The sequence below is a fragment of the Lutra lutra genome, chromosome 14, assembly GCF_902655055.1.
Source record: "Lutra lutra chromosome 14, mLutLut1.2, whole genome shotgun sequence".
In the NCBI taxonomy this organism is placed as follows: domain Eukaryota; kingdom Metazoa; phylum Chordata; class Mammalia; order Carnivora; family Mustelidae; genus Lutra; species Lutra lutra.
Window position 1 is genome coordinate 60,899,885 of NC_062291.1, and position 19,812 is coordinate 60,919,696.

The 19,812-nt window shown below is 55.1% G+C and overlaps 1 protein-coding gene across 5 annotated transcripts in view; it reads left to right on the plus strand.

The window, feature by feature from the left end:
* PAX2 (paired box 2) overlaps positions 1–19,812 on the plus strand; it is a 90,946-nt gene that overhangs the window by 6,834 nt on the left and 64,300 nt on the right. For all 5 annotated transcript variants that reach the window (XM_047702974.1, XM_047702975.1, XM_047702970.1 and 2 more), the window contains exons 2-4: positions 4,071–4,181; positions 7,714–7,882; positions 8,685–8,882. In XM_047702974.1, the coding sequence (XP_047558930.1) occupies positions 4,071–4,181; positions 7,714–7,882; positions 8,685–8,882 (478 nt within the window). The remainder of the gene's footprint in view (positions 1–4,070; positions 4,182–7,713; positions 7,883–8,684; positions 8,883–19,812) is intronic.

The window sequence follows — 19,812 nt, forward strand, 5'->3', positions numbered from 1 at the left end:
CAGGAAGCACTGGGCCAGGGAACGGGAAACCAGAAAAGGAGCAGAAGGGTGGAGAAGAGAGCTGGTGTAAGTGGGGGAAGCGGACAGGGTCTACACGAGTACTTCACTTCATGCACAATCTGTCCAGAAACGCATCTGGTAGCTCGGAGCACTAGTCATGCTTGGCTTGGGATGCCTGTGCGTTTGTCCACTTGGGGTGCGGGGGAGGAAGTCAAGGGGGGTCCTGCTTCTCCCACACCTACACCCGGGGGAGGAGGTCCTGGATTGTGAGAGTCAGGCCAGCTGCAACTCAGCCTCCAGAAAGGAGGCAAGGGCTGGGGCAGTGGGAGAGCCTGGCAGGGAAGGGAGCGGAGAAGGTGAAGGAACGGAGATCCACAAGGAAGATTTATTGGGCAGATCAGATGCACAGAGGCGGCTAATGAAGCAAATCCCGAGATGGGTATCAGAGCAACTCCCCAAAAGTTTATTTGCCTTTAAATTTCCGCAGGGAGGCGGGCGCCTTGTTTGAAGTGTAAATGCCCCTAGGTTGGGGGGTGGAAGGGCCGCTTTGAAAACACCAGAGAGAAAAGGTTCATTTAGAGGCAGACGGGAAAAGCAACCAACCCTGACAGGTCGGAGCCCGGGTTGTGTTTGGGGTTGGGTTGTTTTCTTTATTTCTCTTTCTTTTCCTCTTTCCTCTACTTTCTTCTTCCTTTTTCCCCTTTCTTGCTTTTTTTTTTTTTCCTCCTCTACTAGACTCTATAGAAAAAGAATGGGAAGAACAGGAAAAGGAACATCAGAGGGAGAGGCCAGTGCCTGGAGAGAAATCTATAGGCCAGCTCCGGAGCCATAGGAGAAGGAAGAGCCTGGGCTAAAAGCATTTCTAATCATCAGGGATCATTGCTCTTTAACTTTCTAGACCCACGAATGCGCTGGACCTGAGGAGGAAGCTGCCAGGGGCTGGATTGGAGGGAGGATGAGTGTCCAACTAGTGCAATGCTGGAGAAGGGGTCCCAGGAAGTGGGGGTGACCAGGGTGGGAGTGATTCTGGGACCTCAGAGGCCACCTGGGAAGTGAACTGTCACGGAAGGGTCTTCACTCCTTGGGGGGTACATGGGAAAGATAGGTGTGCGAGTATAACTTGTAGCACACTTGTGCATTAAGTTCCCCTTTCACAAAATGTGACATCCCTCTTGCCCAATACATGGAAATGCCTGTTGTCTGCATCCACACTTCTTCATAGTATGTGTAACATAGAGATATGTCTAGCTGGGTCTGGAAAAATCAATGAGTCTATGTGTGTGTGGGGGGGACTGTCTACAGTCTTATTCCTCCTGTAGTTCCGACTCCCCAAGACTTAACTTTCTGGACCAATGTAGGGAAACCTGGGGGCAAAGGGCTCCTTGAGTTCTGAGCTCCTTTCAATAAGGATCCTTCCCCTGTGCCTTTCCCTCCACCCAATCTTGGTTAATTACCTTCCTGAAGGAAGCCCAAGGCTGTACCAGGTAATACAACCTGAAAGCTCCTTTCTCCCAAGCCTGGGAGCCTTTCCCTTAGGCTGCCCGGACTGTGTTTTCTTTTTTTTTCGCTCCCCACACAAAGTTAGTGCGTGTACGTGGGGTTGGGAGGCCAAAGCAAACCCGGGAGCGCCATCTGCAGGTCTCTAGAGGAAGAGACTGACCTTCGGGGCTAGACCCTGCGCCTTCACCCTCCAGCCCCAGGGAACTAGCCTGGCCGCCCACGGGAAGAGGGAGTGAGGGTTGGGAGGGAGGGGGCTGGAGAGAAGTTTGTTTTTTTATTTTTTGTTTTTCCCTCCCAAAAGTTACTCCGCAGGTGGATTAAGCAGATTAGGCTCCGGAGGATCCAGGAAGGGGGAGGGCAAATGTCCAGCTGAGTCAGCCCTAAGGAGTGGGTGGTTCAGAATCCTATAGGATTGAGCCTGGCTGGATCCCCGCCCGAGGATTAAGGGCATTCTGAACACCACCACCACCCCCCACCCCCTGGGTGCAAGAGGCCCAGTAGAAGTCTCCTGGCTGAGTGGGGTGGTGTGTCCCCCAGCCTAGCTGCTGCCTGGGCACTGGCCAGCGGGACGGCGTTGTGAGGCTGCGGTTCTTTCGCGGACGCCAAGGTCTGCAGTCAGAGGCCAGAGGCGCCCCGAGACCAAGCAGCAAGAGCAGAGCTCGGGCTTCCCTGAGCCGCCCTTTCGCAGACCCAGGGAAGCGGGGGGAGGGAGGGAAGGAGGGAGAGAGAGTTAAAACATCAGCTGAAGTGCCAAGATGATTTATGAGACGAGGGAAAATATTTCATAAAGATCTCCCGGATATTCTGTACTTAACCAGTTAGGAGACAAAGGGCTTCTCCTGACTGGTGCGTACTAGGGGACCCGAGCGAGCGCGGACGAAGGCTGCGGAGGCTGGGGCAGCGGCTCCGGCAAGAGCGGGGCCCGGCCGAGCGCGCTGCGCCTCCTGCGCTAGCTCGGGATCCGTCAAGCTGGCAGCGGGCGGCGCTCAGCCTCGTTCGCAGCCTCTTCTCTCCAGCCGGGGAGAGCAAACCTCGGCTCCCGCGTCCTCTGCCGCCAGCGACCAGTCGCTCTGCACTGTCTCCCTCCCCAAGCCCTTCTCCCAGGCCACCCGAGGGTCCAGAAGCCAAGTCCCTGGCTCTCCCACCGTCCGCTGGGTCCCACTGAGGCAGGTGGGTCCTCGCTGGAGGTCTCCAGCTCCATCCTAAACCGAGCGTTCTGGGCTACCCAGACTCTTATGGCCAAGGGGACGAGGGAAGTCCTCCGCGCAGCTGCGCGTGGAATGAGAGAGGACAAACTGCCGGGCACTTTGCCCCGGAATGAGAATTGGGGGTGCGTGGGTGGGGAGGCACCTCAGGAGGGAAAGGCGAAAGGGAAGGACCAGAGAGAGGAAGGAAGACTCAGGAAGGAACGGAAGGGAATTCAGAGCTGAGAGGAGGGGGGTTAAGACTAGGGATGCGGACTGGGCTCGGGGCCGCGTGGCCCACGCGGGCACTGGCCGGTGGATGGCAGGGCTAGGTGAGTTGGGACTGTGAGCCTGGCTTCCGAGAGCGGCGCGCTCCGCGGCACTCGGTCGTTGCCTGAATATTCATTAGACTGGCCGCTCTTTATCCTTATCTAACGTTTATCTTATCGGCGAGTTTCGTTTCTCAGTGTAGTTTTAATCCCGGGCTCCCCTTTCCCCTCCCCCTGGCCCGCTCCCCTCCCTCCCTCTTCCTTCGCCCGCTGCTTCCTCCCTCCCTCCCGTTTCCCCCTCCCCTACCCTCCCCTCACCGGCACCGGAGTGACAGGCGCGGGGCCCTCCTCGCCGAAGCTCGGGGCTCCGGCGCTGGCGAATCACAGAGTGGTGGAATCTATTGCCTTTGTCTGACAAGTCATCCATCTCCCAGCGCGGGGAGGGGGAGGGGGTCTGGAGGGGGCTTTGCAGCTTTTAGAGAGACACACACCGGGAGCGGAGGCTCCAGTCTCCGGCCGAGTCTTCTTGCAGCCGCAACCCACCTGGGGCCAGCCCAGTGCTGCTGGAGCTGCTCGGCTCCCTCCCTCCCTCGCGGCCCTTCGGCCGCCGCGGCGTGCGCCTGCCTTTTCCGGGGGGCGGGGGCCCGGCTCGCGCTCTCCCCTCCCGGAGGCGCCCGCTCGGACATCCCGAGGATTGCTACTTCTCTGCCAACTTCGCCAACTCACCGGCACTTGGAGCGGCCCGGCTCCCCTCCCGGCGCCCTCGGGCCGCCCCAGCTCCTCGCCCTCTCCGACCGCCGCCTCTCGGATGACCGGGTTCCAGGGGAGTGAGAGAGCCACCTCCCCCCTCCCAGCCTCAGCCGTAGCCTCAGCTGCCGCGCGCGCCATGCGCCCCCAGATCCCCCCGGCCCGGCCCGCCGCCCCGGGGCCGCTCTGCTGACCGCCCAGCCCCGCGCCCCGACGGTGGGAAGTTGCGGTCGCTGCGGTTGCAAGCTCCGATCCGCCCAGGAAGCGTCCCCGCGGGGAGCTCACCGCGGCGTCCCCCGCCCGCCCCGCCGCAGCTGGGTGCCCGCTTACCTCGCCCCCCTCCCCAACGTCCCTCCCTTTTCTCCTCAAGTCCTGAAGTTGAGTTTGAGAGGCGACACGGCGGCGGCGGCCGCGCTGCTCCCGCTCCTCTGCCTCCCCATGGATATGCACTGCAAAGCAGACCCCTTCTCCGCGATGCACCGTGAGTACCGGCGCCCGGTTCCTGTCCCAGCTCGGGGCTCCCCGTCCTAAACCTCTCCCTTCCAGTCCCGGCGCGGCCCTGGCCCCCTGCGCTCAGGTCCCATTTTGGAGACTGCGCTGACTTCTCCAGGCCCCCCCTTTCGTTATTCCTCTTCCCCTCATTTTCCAGCGTCTTAAAGCCTCCAGTTTCCCTCTTCTGCCTTATGTCACCAATACTTATCCCTCTACCTGCCTTCCTACTTTCCCTGGTGCCCATCACCTGTCTTCCTTTCTTCCACCTGCTCCTTCTGAGGTCATCAATCCACAGCCCCCAGCCCTGGCTCTAGCCATTCCACTCCCTGGTCACCCTCTTGCCCTGGACTGGGAGACTAATTGGCAGGCAGTTTTAGAGGGGTTTGTGTTGTGTTGTTTTCTCTGTTCTCTCCCTCTCCCTGTCTCCCTCTCACCTACCTACCTCTCTCTCTCTCTCACTCTCCCATCCTCCCCCACCCTCCATTCATCGCTACCTTTCTCAAACTTGAGTGTACTTGTCCAGGAGGAGACTCCTAGCTCCGGCAGCTTCAGTGTCAGGACAATCAGGCAGAAGAGTGTGGGGGTGGGGTGCCCCCAACTGACCCTCAGCTCCCAGCATCTCCAGGCCCTGGCAGCCTAGCCAGGGTTTCTTGTGAGCTGGCTTGTAATAGTTCCTCTTCTTTTCTTTCCTCCCTCCTTCCTCTCTCCTTCTCCTTTCTCCCTCCTTCCTCTCTCCTTCTCCTTCCCCTTCTCTTCTACTTGAGTTGGGAGGCTGAGACTGGCGGGACACGGTGGTCATCTTTCTCCACCTCTCCCTGAGAGATGCTCTAAAAACAAAGAAGGGTTCCAAGGAGAAATCGAAGTCAGGAAGAGATGGAGTAGAGGAGCCTGCCAGGCGGCCCCTGGGCAGAGCCAAGCTCTGCTTGCAGTTCTGGAAGCTCTTTGCTGGCCTCCCACTTCATGGTGAAGATGGTCCAGCCAGTGACCTGGCCAGTGGGTAGTCAAAGAGGGGGAAAATGAGGGGAAAAGAACAAAAGGAAGGCAAACGCCCAAGCTGGGGAGAAAGGAAAGAGAAATTTTGAAAAGGTGGAAGAAAATAAAAGAAAGAAAACAGAAAGGATGTTATCCAGGAAAGAGAAGGGGAGAAAAAATGAAAAAAGAGGAAAAGAGGAAATTATTTTAATGAAATTTGAATTTATCTAATTCATGTCCTATGTCTTTAGCTTGGAGAACAATTCAGAGATTTTTTTTTTGCAGTCTTTTTTTTTTTTTTAGATAAATAGATTCTAAATAGAAAACTTCTCCTCCTCTGTAGATTAATAATTGAGGATGATTTGTAACTTTTCACTGGGAAACTTTTTTAGCCCTGGCTTGGATTGGTACTCCAGAAAAGAGAGCCAAGGAGGAAGACCTCTGTTTTTCTCTAAGCTTATAATTAGCATTACAGGGGTGAGCTTAAAAAAAAATACTCCTGGGGTAAAATATATTTTTAAAAATAATTTCCAAGTACAGGTAATCCGAGTCAGGAGCCTCGGGCCGCCGCTGGTCTCCACCAGCTGAGCCAGAAATCCTGTCTCCTTTTCCGAGCGAGTGGAACCGGTCCTCTCGCAGTCTTCGCCCAGCCCGCCGGCCTCCCTGCCCGGCCGCCTCTGCTCTCGCTCTTTGGCCGATTCCGCGGGGGATTTGCCGAGTCCCAGCCGCCCACTGGGTGTCACTTTGAAACCCAAAAGGGGGCAAGGCGTGCTGAAGGTGGTCGGAGGAAGGGAGAGAGCGTGGCGCGGGCGGGCGGGCCAGCAAGCAGCAGCAGCCCCAGTCCGCGCCGGCGGCAGTGGCGCATTCCAGGCCCGACTGAGGGGCGGCTCCCGGCCCGCGGCCCAGGACTCCTGTCGGCCCCCTTCCCATCCCCTTCCGTTAGATTGGGGACGAGAGGCCGGGCCCGGAGCCCGGGGGAGGCTGAATTATTCATCTTTAATCTGCCCGCAGCTGCCGCCTTTTCATACCGGTAACGCGAGTTCTCCCGGGGCCTAAATTATTGATGGTCGGGGTTTGGAGGGAAGGGAGGGGTGAGGAGTGGGGCTAGAGGTAGGAAGAGTAGCGGGAATGAGAGGCAAATAAAAGAGGTTCTAGCCTCCCCCAGCCTGCAGATCGGAAGCCTCTCCCCAGGGGTTTCACCGGCCCTTGCTCTCAGTACCCCCAGGAGGGGATGGGAAAGAAATGAGCTGAACGCAGATGTTCCCGCTTTCTCCGAAAGTCGCCTGAAGCCAGCAGGACCCGGGCTGCAGGTTCCTGGCCAAGTCAGGCCCGCCACTAGAACTCTGCGCTTGGATTGCTCAGGAACTGCGGCTCTGGGTGATTGCTCTGGGTGCAGGATTTCTAGACTGCTGTAGGCCAGGGAGAATGGGGCGCCGCGCAGCGTCCTCGGGCCTGATATCTGGTGACCACTTTGGCTCCGAGGTTGGAGGACCCCGCTGGAGACCCTGCGCCCTCCTCCTGGCCATGAGAGCAAATGCCCTTGCTTTGTGGTGTCCTGGGAGGCTGCCGAGGTCTAAGAGGTCGGAGGGATGGGAGCTGGCTCTGGCTGACAGCACGGGGTGTCCCGTGAGCCCTCAGCCTGTCTAGGCCACCTGTACCATGCTACCTAGGGGAGGAAGTGGCTTTCAAGCCTGGCTACGGGCGGCAGCCTGCATTCTCTGGCTGCTGCCCATGGGAGCCCCGCGCAGCAACCGGCTGCTTTCCCGGCTCTGAGCACGGACACCGGACCCCTGCGTCTTCAGCCTTCCGTCCTCCACCTGGCTTTCTTTGAACTTTAGACACTAGGGATTCAAGTGGGAAATATGGCCTCGAAATATCTAAAGATAGAAAACATAAAGGAAAGGAAAAATCCCGATCGAAAGCCAGAATAAAACAAAAACAAAAACACAGGGAAGGAGGCAGGAACACCAACTCTGATTAAAAATAGATACAAGAGGTAGGGAGCAAAAGGAGGGAGTCAGACATTTAGCCCCTCTCTCTGCTCAGAGCCCTTTTGTATTGAGTCAATCGGTCCCAGACCCCACGCCCCAAGTTATCTGCCTCCAAGCCCTAACACATACCAACGACTCCCCCTTGCTTGCGGCTCAGGCGGGATCCCGCTTGGCCCTGCTTCTGCTCTCTGCTCCGCCCTTCTTTTCCTCTCCTACATTCTTTCCTGCTGGCACTAATTCCCCCTCTGCCCTCTTCTCACCCTGCTTCTCCATTCCTTCCCTCACTTTCTCCCTTGAGAGGTGCTGGTCTTAGAGCCGTGTTCTTCCCTGCTCTCCTGCGTCTGCGTTTCCGCGTCTCTACGGCCCGTGGGTTTCAATCCCCAGTCGCCCTGCGTTGCTCGGCAGCGGCGGACCACCGGACCACCGTTCTGCCGCGAGTCCCAGATCATGCCCCTCCGCCCTGCCTACTCCCTTTGCACGTCCTGGGCCGCGGACCCTGACTAATGGCCGGTCCCTGCTGTGTGTGGGGTGTTGTGTTTTTTTCTTGTCTCTCCCCAGCAGGGCACGGGGGTGTGAACCAGCTCGGGGGGGTGTTTGTGAACGGCCGGCCCCTGCCCGACGTGGTGAGGCAGCGCATCGTGGAGCTGGCCCACCAGGGGGTGCGGCCTTGCGACATATCCCGGCAGCTGCGGGTCAGCCACGGCTGTGTCAGCAAAATCCTGGGCAGGTGAGGGCCTCAGAGCCACCCCTGGGAGAAGCCTTGCCTCCTCAGCCCGAGGGCCTGGGTCTCCAGACCAAGGACTTGGCTCAAAGTCCAGGATGCCAGTGGGAGACGGGGTATCTGGATACTGGGGGGAACCTAGAGAGCTGCTTCTTTTGGAGAGAGTACTCAGGTGGTGGTCACGGGCCCAGGAGTAAGGGTGGAGAAGGGTCACTCAGCTCCTGCCCAGCTTTAGGGTTCTTGAGAAGAGGCTGCCGGATCCCAGACTTCAGACAGGGAGGGAGTCCTCTCCAAGCATAGTTCATGCAGACTGGGGGGCTCAGAGGAACAGGGTGGGGAGCATAAATGGGTCCCCAAGAGGAAAGTAAAAATCAGCCCTGGGGAGGGGACAGGAGGGTCCTGGTTCTCACCAGGGCTCCATGCTCAGTAGGAAAGGGCTGGAGGTGGGGGCCTCAGCCCTGGTGGGCCTGGAGGCCTGGAATCCTGCTGTTCCTCCTGTTCTTTCTAAATAAAAGGCCGGGCTTTCAAACTCCCAGGGGCACCTATTCCCGCTGGTGTGCTCTGCTCTCAGTCCCCGGCATGACTGTCTTCCTGGAGGGAGTGTCCCTCTCATCCTCCCCTTCCTCCTTCGGTCCATCCCTCGCCTCAGCCAAGCGCACCCTCCGGAAGCTGGCTCAGCCAGGCTGAGTCTTTTCCCTCCACGCTGCTGCCTCGGGTGGGAGCGTGGCTCCACCGCCCTGAAGCCTGCAGCCTCTCTGCCCCCTGCCATGGCCTGTTCTCGCTGACCCCGCCGGCCTTCCCGGCGCAGGTACTATGAGACCGGCAGCATCAAGCCCGGAGTGATTGGAGGTTCCAAGCCCAAAGTGGCGACGCCCAAAGTGGTGGACAAGATTGCTGAATACAAGCGACAGAACCCCACCATGTTCGCCTGGGAGATCCGAGACCGGCTCCTGGCTGAGGGCATCTGCGACAATGACACCGTGCCCAGCGTCTCTTCCATCAACAGGTGAGCAAACCAGCCTCGTCTACAGGGCGGGACTCCAGCTCCCTGCTCCTGCCCATCAGGGCATCTCCCAGCTTGTGGTCTCTGATCTTTCTCCGGCCCCTGCCTGTGCTCCAGGCTCTCAGCCCCCCGAAGTCCTGAAGTCCTTCCGGCAGGGAGGAGACCTGGGAGGCAGAGAGACAGACAGACAGACAGAGCTGTCTCCAGCTCAGGGCTGGGTATTCCCTGCCAGGCTTCTCCCGCCGGCGTCCTGGAAATGAATCCAAGTGTTTGTGGTAATTAAGACTCCAAGATTACGTGCCTCGGTATCTAGAGACAATCACAGTCTAAGCTGAAGCCTTTAAAATGACCAGTGTCTATTCATCGTTTCCAAACAGACTTCCCTTTCTAAAGGCATGCTCCCTTCCCCAGGGGCAGCCGCCTGTCCTGGCTTCCCCACCCTCCCTGCCAACTCCCACAAAGCTTGCCTCCCAGGAGCCCAGGCCTTGCTAGCCAGCTCCGCACAGATTTCCGGCCTATAAACACGAGTGTCCAGGCCTGAGAGCAAACGCTAGCCACCAGCCAGCAATTGGCAGGGAGCAGAGGAGCTGGACAAGGAGTGGGACACCAGGCAGGCAGGGAGAGCTCTAGACCCCCAGCTCCACTTTGGGATGCATAGGACTAGGGAGAGGTCTGCGCAGTGACAGGCTCAGGCACATGGGCCGACACAGGCTGGAGTTGTGCAAGGTAGCCTCCCACTCCCCAAGCCCTCCAGCCTGCTCTCTGGGAAGGTACGCATGGACGCTCCATGTGTGTACACACCGTGCAGGTGTGCAAATTGGGCCTGTGTCGGCTAGAGCAGGCACAAGGAGCAGTGGGATGCAGGTACCCAGGATGGCTTCAGCATCGTAGAACTGTACTATCTGACATCAGCAGAGACCCTGTACAAGTTCCAGACAGCTTGGCCAACCTTTCAACCCCTGCCCCCCATTTTAGGGCAGATTCCCAAGTGAGAAGAAGGCTGAGGGTTTCATACCCTTGTTATTCTTTGTATTCTTCATAGACTCATTATCAGGACAACTAATAATTCAGATGGTGCCTTTTTCTGAAACTGGCATCACGTATCAAGTTTTCTTTTTTTAAATATTTTGCAAATGATATGGAATTATCCCAAATCATCCTGAAAACAGCAGGTAAAATTAGCTGGTAGAATGTACCTTGGCTAAAGAAGATTCCCTCTGCCACACTCGTGCTGTAACGTACTGCGAGGCGACCCCAGAAATTATCCCAGTGTGTGCCATCTGTATTAAAATGGTTATTCAGTTATGAACAGGGTAACATAATACTGATCAGCTAATTATACACCCTCCGAAAACCCTCCAGCTCCCCAGGCCTGGCTCGCTAGGTACTGAAAGCATAGCGGTTTGACATTCAGACACCTTCGAAGGAGCTGGATTAAGACTCTAGGTGGTTTGGGAGAGGAATGTGTCTTTTGCATTTAAAAGCCAGAGGAGGCTGGTGAAGCTCTGGGGCTGGGACAGGATTGGTGGTTAGGAAAGGGCAGGGGACAAAGCATTTGTTTTCTGAGCCATCTGGAGATTCAGCCTCGTGGCTGTCTGCTGGTCCTGGGAGCGAGCTCGAACAGAGATCTGCATGATGAGGAACGATGTTGATGGGACTGGGCGCTGGGGTCCTGGGGGACATTCAAGAGAAATGCTTGTCATCAGTGGTAGGATTTGCAAGGCTTTGGAGGACCCCGACATGCACAGTTAAGGTGGTCTGTTTTTCTTGATGGCTGGAGGACTGGAGCAATCAAGGCACTTCTGGGGCCAGCATCCCTTGCCTCCCACGCCCCCACTGTCTAGAACTCTGCCCTTCCTCTCCCCAACATACACCTTCACTGGCTCAGATGTTTTAGGGACCTGGCTCATGCAGGAGTTTGGGAAAGCTCATTCTGAAAAGCCACAGAAAGCAGGGAACAGGTGACCCCAGGATTGATCTTAGAAGCCTGGGGGTGCACTCCCCAGCCCTGGGGGAAAGTAGAAGGGTGGGTAGGGAGTAGGAAAAGAACGGCCTCAGCTTGGTAATGATGACAACTATGGAATCTGCTCATCACGTGGAACCCCACCACCTGAGGGGCACCAAGGCTTCCTTTGGGTGTGTAGAAATGGCCCTCCATGGGCAAGTGTTGCTGGAGATGGAGAGGGAGTGGGAAGAGAGGAACAGGGAAGCCACTGGCAGCATGGAGAGCCAGCCCTGGGTCTGTGACTAGGCTTCCCAGCTTGCTTTGCCGACAAGGAGCGGTCAAGGTATTCTTGACTTCGCTCTGGGACAGTATCCTACCATGGTTCCAATTTGGGAAAGAATTCTGAGGGCTTCCGCTTGTGCTGCTGAGTTGGGGCTGGAGGGATGTGTCTAGGCCCGCATGTCCTCGGCTTCATCCCTGTGGGTGCTTGGCTCTGAAGGGGGAAAGGTTTATCTGAGATTTAGTTTCACCCTGAAGACTGATAAAGGCGGGATGTTTCTGTCAGCATTGGTGATTTCAGGAACTTTGTATATTTTTACTCACTATAGGAAGGGTCTGGAGATTTTCCTCTGTGCAGGAAGTGTGGTGCCTCGGGGTGGTTCTTGAGTATAGGGCCTTACTGTTGGTGCGATGCCCACTTGTCTTTGGTACTTTTAACCGTCGTAAGGGTGTGTGTGTGTGCTGGTGGCTGGCAAAAAAGGAAGTCCACACACACTCACCCACCTGAGCCAAATTGTGAGGTTTTTTTTTTCGTCTTCTCCTCCCAAAACAGATGTTGTTGCCGCACTTGAAATGTGCTGTTGTGGTTATAAACGAAATTGCCTCCATACCTTAAAATTGGTTTTGGTTTTCTCTGATCCTGTCGCGATAAAGGCTTGGACATTCCGTCCACGTACTTCACTGGTAAATCCTCAGAGAAATACCTCTCTGAGTCAGCGGAGTGGGTCAGGGATGCCTCCCAAACACACTCCTGTCCCTAGAGACCACTGCTGAAAATCCAGGGGGATGACTGGATTGCTTAGTCCGTGGAATTTCTGTGACTCAGTCTCGATATTGGATTACTGACCGCTAAGCATGGAGTTGCCCGCCCCTCAGCTTATTTGCCGTCCCTGTAGTGGACCGAGGTTTATAAACAGGTGACTTGAGACTGAAACCTGGTGGGAGAAATGGCCTGGGGGCGGGGCGGGAAGAGAGGGAGGGAGATCCATGCTACTGAAGGGGGGAAAAGTCACCCAGTTATGTCGCTGAGCAACTGACCAGGCAGGAAGGGATTTCCTGTTTATATGCCAGCGTCTTCTGATTTGGCCGTTGCTGTGGGCAGAGATTAGAGTTCCTTTGAAAGAATCAGTACAAACTCCAGGTAGAGTCTAGCGTTACCAAGGATCCCCCGAGGGGGATCTCTTAGAATGAGCCAATGGAAAGGCCATTGCTCTCTTAACTTTTCCAGCCTGCCCTACACTCTTGGGATCAGGGCCTTCCCTGCCCCTAGATCTTTGCAGTGGACTCTTCCAGAGTCAGTTTCTCACTGATCACCTGCTACCCCACGCTCTCCCTCAGCCTGTTTGGCTCTAAGTAAGCATGTTCATTTTCCCAGTGGTGACAACACTGGCTTCCAGGCTGCAGCCCCGGTGTTATGCAAGGATTCCATCCTGCGTCATTCGAGGGCCTCATCAGAGGTCTGGCAGTGGGGTGACAGTAGTGGGTCAGCTGTTCATTTGAAGGCCAATCCAAAGAAGCTGGGAATGCTGAAGATATGTTCAGAGCCGGAGTTTATGTCTCTTTCTCTGAAACTCAGGTTCTAGAACATTGCACATTTGACTCTTAGACTCTTAGACCTGGCTTGGCATGAATCTGGGCCAGAAGGGTGGCTTTACCTGCCACATCTCCATGCCCTTGTAGCTGTTGGGCTGTTGGTCTCATGGCAAAGAGCCAAGGCAAGTTGGTGGACTAAGAAGGAGGCTCTGTCCTTAGAGGAGGAGGAGAAATAAGGACAGAGAACTTGCCTTCTGTGGCCCGGGGCCTACCAGACTGGGGGCCACAAAGAGCAAACAGATGCACCAGATTCTGTCTGAGGAGGCTTGCTCACCCATCCTTCCCCAGAGAAGGCTCTCCTGCTAGATCACCCATCGCTAGACTAAAATGGGAACTGGGTACGACTGTTGATCTTACTTCTTCAAATGAGCTGGAGCTGTCCTCTTGAAAAGCCATTTTTTTTTTTAAAGATTTTATTTATTTATTTGACAGACAGAGAATACAAGTAGGCAGAGAGGCAGGCACAGGGGGCGGGGAAAGCATGCTTCCTGCTGAACAGAGAGCCCGATGCGGGACTCAATCCCAGGACCCCTGAGATCATGACCTGAGCCAAAGGCAGAGGCTTAACCCACTGAGCCACCCAGGTGCCCCTTGAAAAGCCATTTTTAAAAAAAGATTTTACTTATTTATTTGACACAGAGAGAGAGACAGTGGGAGAGGGAACAGAAGCACAGGGAGTGGGAGCGGGAGAAGCAGGCTTCCCACCGAGCAGGGAGCCCGATGTGGGGCTCGATCCCGGGACCCTGAGATCATGACCCGAGCCAAAGGCAGACGCCCGAAGACTGAGCGACCCAGGCACCCCTTGAAAAGCCATTTTTGTTCCCTTAGTTACAAGACAGGGAAACTCCTCCTAACTAACTAGTGTCCCAACTATTTTGAGAACTCAATAAAACAATCACATCAAATATGAAGAGGCATAAATCTTGTGTCTGCACAGGTAACCTACTCAATTGCTTTTATTATCGTTCAGGCTGCCTCCATTTATTACCGTCCACAGCCTGGGCAAAGAAGGTTGCATGGAGGGTGGTCTCCGGGTGCAGTCCTCCACCCCGAGAGGCAACGATCAGCCCATAGAGCCAGGGATTTCGATGGGAGCTCAGGAAAGGCCCATCTGTCTGCATGAAAACCAATCAATAATTCTGTAACCAGAGCCCTTGTCACAGGGAAATGGACAACACAACAGTTCAATACAGGGGCCACAGGGGGAATTAGCCAGGGGAGATAGGGCTGGGCAGGAGCAGCCCCTGGAGAAGGGAGACAGGGTGCCCGGAGCAGGGAAGGTTGGGGAGGGAGCAGAGCTATGTGTATTTCAGCAGAAGGGGCCAATTCCCATGCAAAGTAGATCCAGGGACTGAATCTAGCGTTGGAAGTTGGTGTGGGAGGGAACATTCCGGAAACGGGCTTATTCCAGTGCCTGCAAGAGAGTGTGGTTGTACATGGGATGGTATGTGCTTATAGACCAGAACATCACAGCTCCCAGAGAAAGAGGAGCCGTGATAGTAACTGGTGCAGAAGATGAATGCCACCCCTCCCCCCACAAACCCTACCAAGAGCCTACACTCTGAAGAGGGGCTTGTTCGGAACCCACAGGGGATAGGAGACCTCCTTTCCCAGCTTGTCCGCAGGACTGATGAAGGAACACCCTAAGCCAAGAGCTCCATTTTCTGCTCCCAGCTTCCTAGATCTCCAGCTCTGTGACTTCCTCTCTTAGTTCTCAGGTTTGTCCTTAGTCCCTCCTTGTTGCTACCTGGAGTTGGAGGTCTCATAGTGAGAGGAAATGATGTCTATGTATTTCTTTTTCACTTCCTGTTCTTTCTTTTTTATTTATTTTTTTAAGATTTTATTTATTTATTTGACAGACAGAGATCACAAGTAGGCAGAGAGTGAGAGGGAGAGAAGCAGGCTCCCTGCTGAGCAGAGAGCCCGATGCGGGGCTCGATCCCAGGACCCTGGGATCATGCCCTGAGCCGAAAGCAGAGGTTTTAACCCACTGAGTCACCCAGGCGCCCCTGTTCTTTCTTTTTTAAAGATTTGTTTATTTATTTATTTGAGAGAGAGAGAGAGAGAGAGATTGTGCCAGAGAGACCATGCAGGGGGAGGGGCAGAGGGAGAAGGAAAGAATCCCAAGCAGACTCCCTGCAGAGCCCAAAGTGAAGGGGGTGGGGTTCGATGTCAGGACTCTGAGATCATGACCTGAGCTGAAATCAAGTGTCTAAAGCTTACCCGACTGAGCCCTTCAGGCACCCCTTCACTTCCTGTTCTTTAAAAGAGTGCAGTGAAGGCTTCCAACCTGGCCAGCCACCTCTCTGAATCCCTGCTGTTTTCCCGCACACACCACTCCAGGTGTCCAGAGTTCAGATTCTTGCAAGGGAAGCAGTTACAGGTGCAGCTGTGGCTAGTGCAGCGCACCTGGCCGTGTGCTTGAGTCCAGAAAGGAGAGAGAGGCCCCTGACAGATCTGAGGCATGGGAAACAGTAACTCACTAACCAATGTCCCTATCCCAAGTGAAATAAACAGATGGGAAATGAAATTTAACCAGTACACCATGGGGTTGAAAGTTTTCCTCCCGTGGAATCTGTTGTTTGGGTGTTGGCAAGGTACAGCCTGAACACGGTTCACAATGGTTTCTAGGCACAGAGGTTGACATTGTCAGTGTGTATGGCTGTGTGTGTGTGCTCTTTGGCAAAAAGGCTCCAAGGCCAAGAGGAAAGAGAGGAAGTTCTAAAGGATGTGTCCTGCAGTCATAGACAAAGGCTGGACACTTTGTCCTTGACCCATCAGGTCAATCAGTGAGGCAGTCTTTGGGCCAGTGGGTGATAGTAGGGCTCAGCTAAAGATTCTTTGTTTCATAATTTGGGCAAACTGAAGTCAAATTTTCCTTCAATCTTTGTTTACGCTGTAATACTCCACGGTCCATTTAGCCCCCCAAAAGAGGGGCCTGGCTACAGTGATGTCACCTTCGTACTGGAGAGGTATGAGGTCAGCTGTCCGTCTTCACTTAGACACTCACTTTGTCCCAGCCCAGTCAGCAAAACTAGTTAGGGACCAACTGTATACACAACTAAAAAGATGCTCTTCGCAGTGGGTCTCTTTCCTGTACATTCTGACGCCGAGACCTACCAAGGGATATAGGTTCCCCCCGGCAGGAGGCGTGATAGCAGCACGGGAACACAGTCATTGGCAGAGCTCTCCCAAGGGCCAGGCCCTGGGCCCAGCTGCCATGTCCTCCCCCAGGAACCCAGGAGCTGAGGAAATAAGGAAGAGGCTCTGTGTAAGAAACACATAACTGGGGACTGGAGGGGCCTTGGAGACCAGGCAGGACATGAAGGCACAGGCAGATGCCTTGGGCTCCGGGAGCTGTCAGAAGTGGGAACGAAGAGGAGAGTGACAGGGCACTGGAGGAGAAGGAGCAGGGACCCATGCCATCCCCCGCAGGTAGGAAAAGGAGGTATATAGAAGGGAAGAGGGAGACGGGAGAGGCCATGGAGCCAGGCTCCTCTTATAGGTCGTTCTCAGCAACCACAAAAACCACAAAACAAACAAACAAACAAACAAAAAACCAACCAAACAAACAAAAAACAACGGACTCTTTCTTTTGGGTATTGAGAGATAATATAAGAAGCTATTTTGTGTGTTTCACGTGAGAGTGTGAGAAACCGAGAGTTGGCGTTCTAGAGGGGTCAGGTTGATTGTAGGGACGTGGAGGGAGGAAAGTGGGGCTGCGGGAGCTGGGACAGAGCTGGTGAGAGCTGGACCATAGGGCTGGAGTATGCGGGCCCAGCCTAGAGGCAGGAAGATTTGGGTTTTGAAAACTCCTCTCTGGCAGATGAAAACATGGCTTCAGGCCTGATTCAGTCCTGGGACCCCAGTCTGCAGCCCCAGGGCTGTGTCACCAGACTTGGCTTCTCTTCCCTGCTTCAGACCAGAGCTCTAACTGTGCAGGAGTGGGAGTATCGGGGATGTTTCCAGAGCCCCTTAGTCCAGGAGCCCCTGAGGAAGGTAAGTGGGGAGGGGAGAGTCCACTCTCTACTGTGAGGGCAAGGGAGGGTGAGGCACGAGTAGGAGGGGAGGACGGAATTCAGAAGGAGGGCTGAAGAGTGAGAAAGGAGGTGGGGAGGCTGAGTGGTGAAAGGGAGAGGCCTCGGAGCTGGCTTGGCTGGATGAGAATGGAGTGCATGGCCAGAGTATAAAGCAGGGAGCTCTGGAAGCTTTAAAAGGGGGTTGGATCCCGTGTGTCTCCACCAAGGGCCTCTCGTGGTGCTTGGAGGTGGTCAGAGGGAGCCTGAGCTCCGGGCAGCTGGTAGACCAGGCTGAGGGGGACTTCAGGGAACTCAGAAGGTGGTAAAAGAGAAAAGGGAGGCCAACCAGGAAGGACAAAGGGGGTAGGACATAGGAAGTGGCGTGGGAGGTCAAGTCGCAGGAGCTGGGGCTCGTGACCAGCTGCACCCCGAGGCAGGCTGGTGTGGCTGTCGGGTCACTGCAATGTAGTCGCTGCAGCCTAGTTCCCAGCAGAGGGGACAGTCGGAGAGAGGCCAAGAGGGAGGGAGGGAGGTCCTCACTTCCTAGGTGTTCCAGATTTGAGGCCCTCTACCAGGGAGCCTCCAGCCATTCTGCCCTGGACTTCCTCCTTTGCCTGCTTGTAGCCCTGCCCGAACTGCTCTGCAGTGAGCTCCCCCTGCAGCCATTTGGGGATGGAGGAAGCCAGAGGGACGCTATAGGCACTGCCTGGCATGGGGAGCAGAAAGGCCGTAAGACAGGGCAGCAGGCTACGAGGGGAACTGTTCCTACCCGGTAGGTGCAGTGAGGTCAAGAAATCAGAGAGGAAGGGCTCAGAGGTTGGGGAGAGAAGGAAGGAGGGCAGGGAGGGAGGATGTCAGTGGCCACAGGGTTGGAGCCCCTGAGGCTGCCTTCCCCTGCCCTGATGCTCCCTCTTGGCGGCAGGGTCTTTGTTGGACTGGTGGAGGAAGCTGCAGGAAACCAGCAGCCTTGTAGGCAGTATCTCGCTTGACAGGCCACAGAGATGGTCAGGGAGGAGACACTGCTTCTACCTCTTGTGACTTTCCACCCTAATTTGAGAGGGCGAGATGGTGCCTGGCTGTGTGTCAGACAGAGAGAAGTTGGTGACCCTGCGTTGAGGGCCTCTGTGTGGCTCTGTTTTGGAAAGAGCCTGTGAAGTTTGGAAAGGGCATGTGCTATCTATCTAGCTGAATCCAGCGTTCGTGTCCTGGGAAGCTGTCTAATTGGTTCTGGTATTCCAGGGAGTGCTTAAAAGGAGTCAGTCTTATCAAACAGAGGGCTAGTGGTTTGCTGTTCACAGAGTTTCTGGCTGAAGGGATTGTTTGGTCTCAGAATGAGAGTCTCTGCCATCGCGTGGGTGACCTATTTGGGACGTTAGCAAATGTTCTCTGGCAAGCGTGGGTTGAATGGACGATAGATCACCCGATGGGTTGACGAGTGGGGGTCTGGTCAGGTGCAAAGGTCCCGACACACTTAGTCTATGTGCACATACGTGGGCATTTTCTTTGCTAGAGGTGAGGGTGTAGAGTAGCATGTAATGGCCAGGCCGTGGGTGTGTGACACGCCTACCAGGAGTCCTGGTAGCAGTACATGGTTTGTGTCTGTCAAGGTCCTCAAAGGGAGTGTGCGTGTAGGTGGGGACACAAGTCAAGCTGATTATCCCCTTTTATCATCTGCAGAGAGGACACCTCCCCTCCCTCCCCCCATCACTTACCTTTTTCCTTCCTCTCTCCTCCTCCTCAGGGTTGCTGGTTTGGGTTAGGGGGCCAATCTCTGTACACTCTAACTAAAGAGCTAAGAGAATTTGATAAGATAAGGAAGGCTGTCCTTCCTCTGGGGACCAACAGAGGTTTCATGTTCCCCTACTCCACTTGGCTTCTTTAGGGAGCTCACACCAGGACAGGCAGCCTTCCCACAGACTGGGACTGTCTGGCCTCTGGGAGAGACAGAGGAAATGAGGTATTCCTTGGGGTCAAGACTCGGGTTCCCTTCCCAGTCCCCATGGGGCTGGGTGGAGGGACAGTCTAATGGAGCCCCTGACGAGAGAGAGAGAGAGAGAGAGAGAAAGAGAGAGAAGGGGTAGAAGAGAGATGGTCTAAGACAGGAAGAGGGAACTGAGAGCCAGAGGTAACTCTTGGCCAGCTCTAGCTCAAATCTGTTCTTTGGGCCACAGAAGTAGACTGAGTATGTGTGTTGGGAAGGGAGGTCTTTTTTTTTTTTTTAAATTAGGGAAGAGGCTCTGAAACCTTTTGGCCAGTCTGCTGGGCTGAGCACTCAGCTCTTTGCAGAGGATACAGCCCTGGCTCGATCCAGTTCCCCCTAGACATAGTGGCCCCCCTCGCTCTCACACGCCCTGTCCTCCAGCCTCAGCAAGTACACATTGGCCTCTTCCCCTCCCTCACCTCCCCTTAACCTGGCCCTGAGGATCAGGTAGTTCCTGGCCCCAGGGAGGCCGCCCAGAGACTCCTTAGGAGATGACCTCCCAGGGTGGGTACAAAAAAAGTTGAGAGAAATTCATTTCATGGCCAGTGGCTGCTTAGAAAAGGCGATTCCAGCATACGAATGTGATAAATGTTAACTGAGCATTAATCGCATTAAAGAGGGCCCTATAAACTTTTCATTTCTAATTAAATTCGTCCAGTGATGCTGCCCAAGCGAGTACTCTGGGCCTTTGTTTATGTGGAAAATTAAAATGCAAATACAATGGGATTTATTTCCAGGAGTGGAGGGATGGGCCGGCCCCTCTGGCTACTGGCCTCCAGGCCTCTTGGGCCAGGTAACTGCTTCTTTGGGTGTGCCAACCCCAACCCCACCCCCCTTGGGACCCACTGTGGTGAGAAGGGAGAGGACAGAGTTCAAGGTCAAATAGAGTTAGAGATGAGGAGAGGATGTGGCAAAAATTGAAAAGAGGAAGAAAAAAGACGGTAGATGACCCCAAAATCGAAGAAGGCGCTGCCCTGCCCCCCTTCCCCTGCCCACTGCCAACTCACGGCTCTAAGAGAAGAGATCTCCCAGATCTGGCTTGTGAGTCGTGTCACCACAAGCTTCCACTGCAGCTCCGGGATGAAGGGTGTGCATGGGAGGGGAAATTTGGAGGAA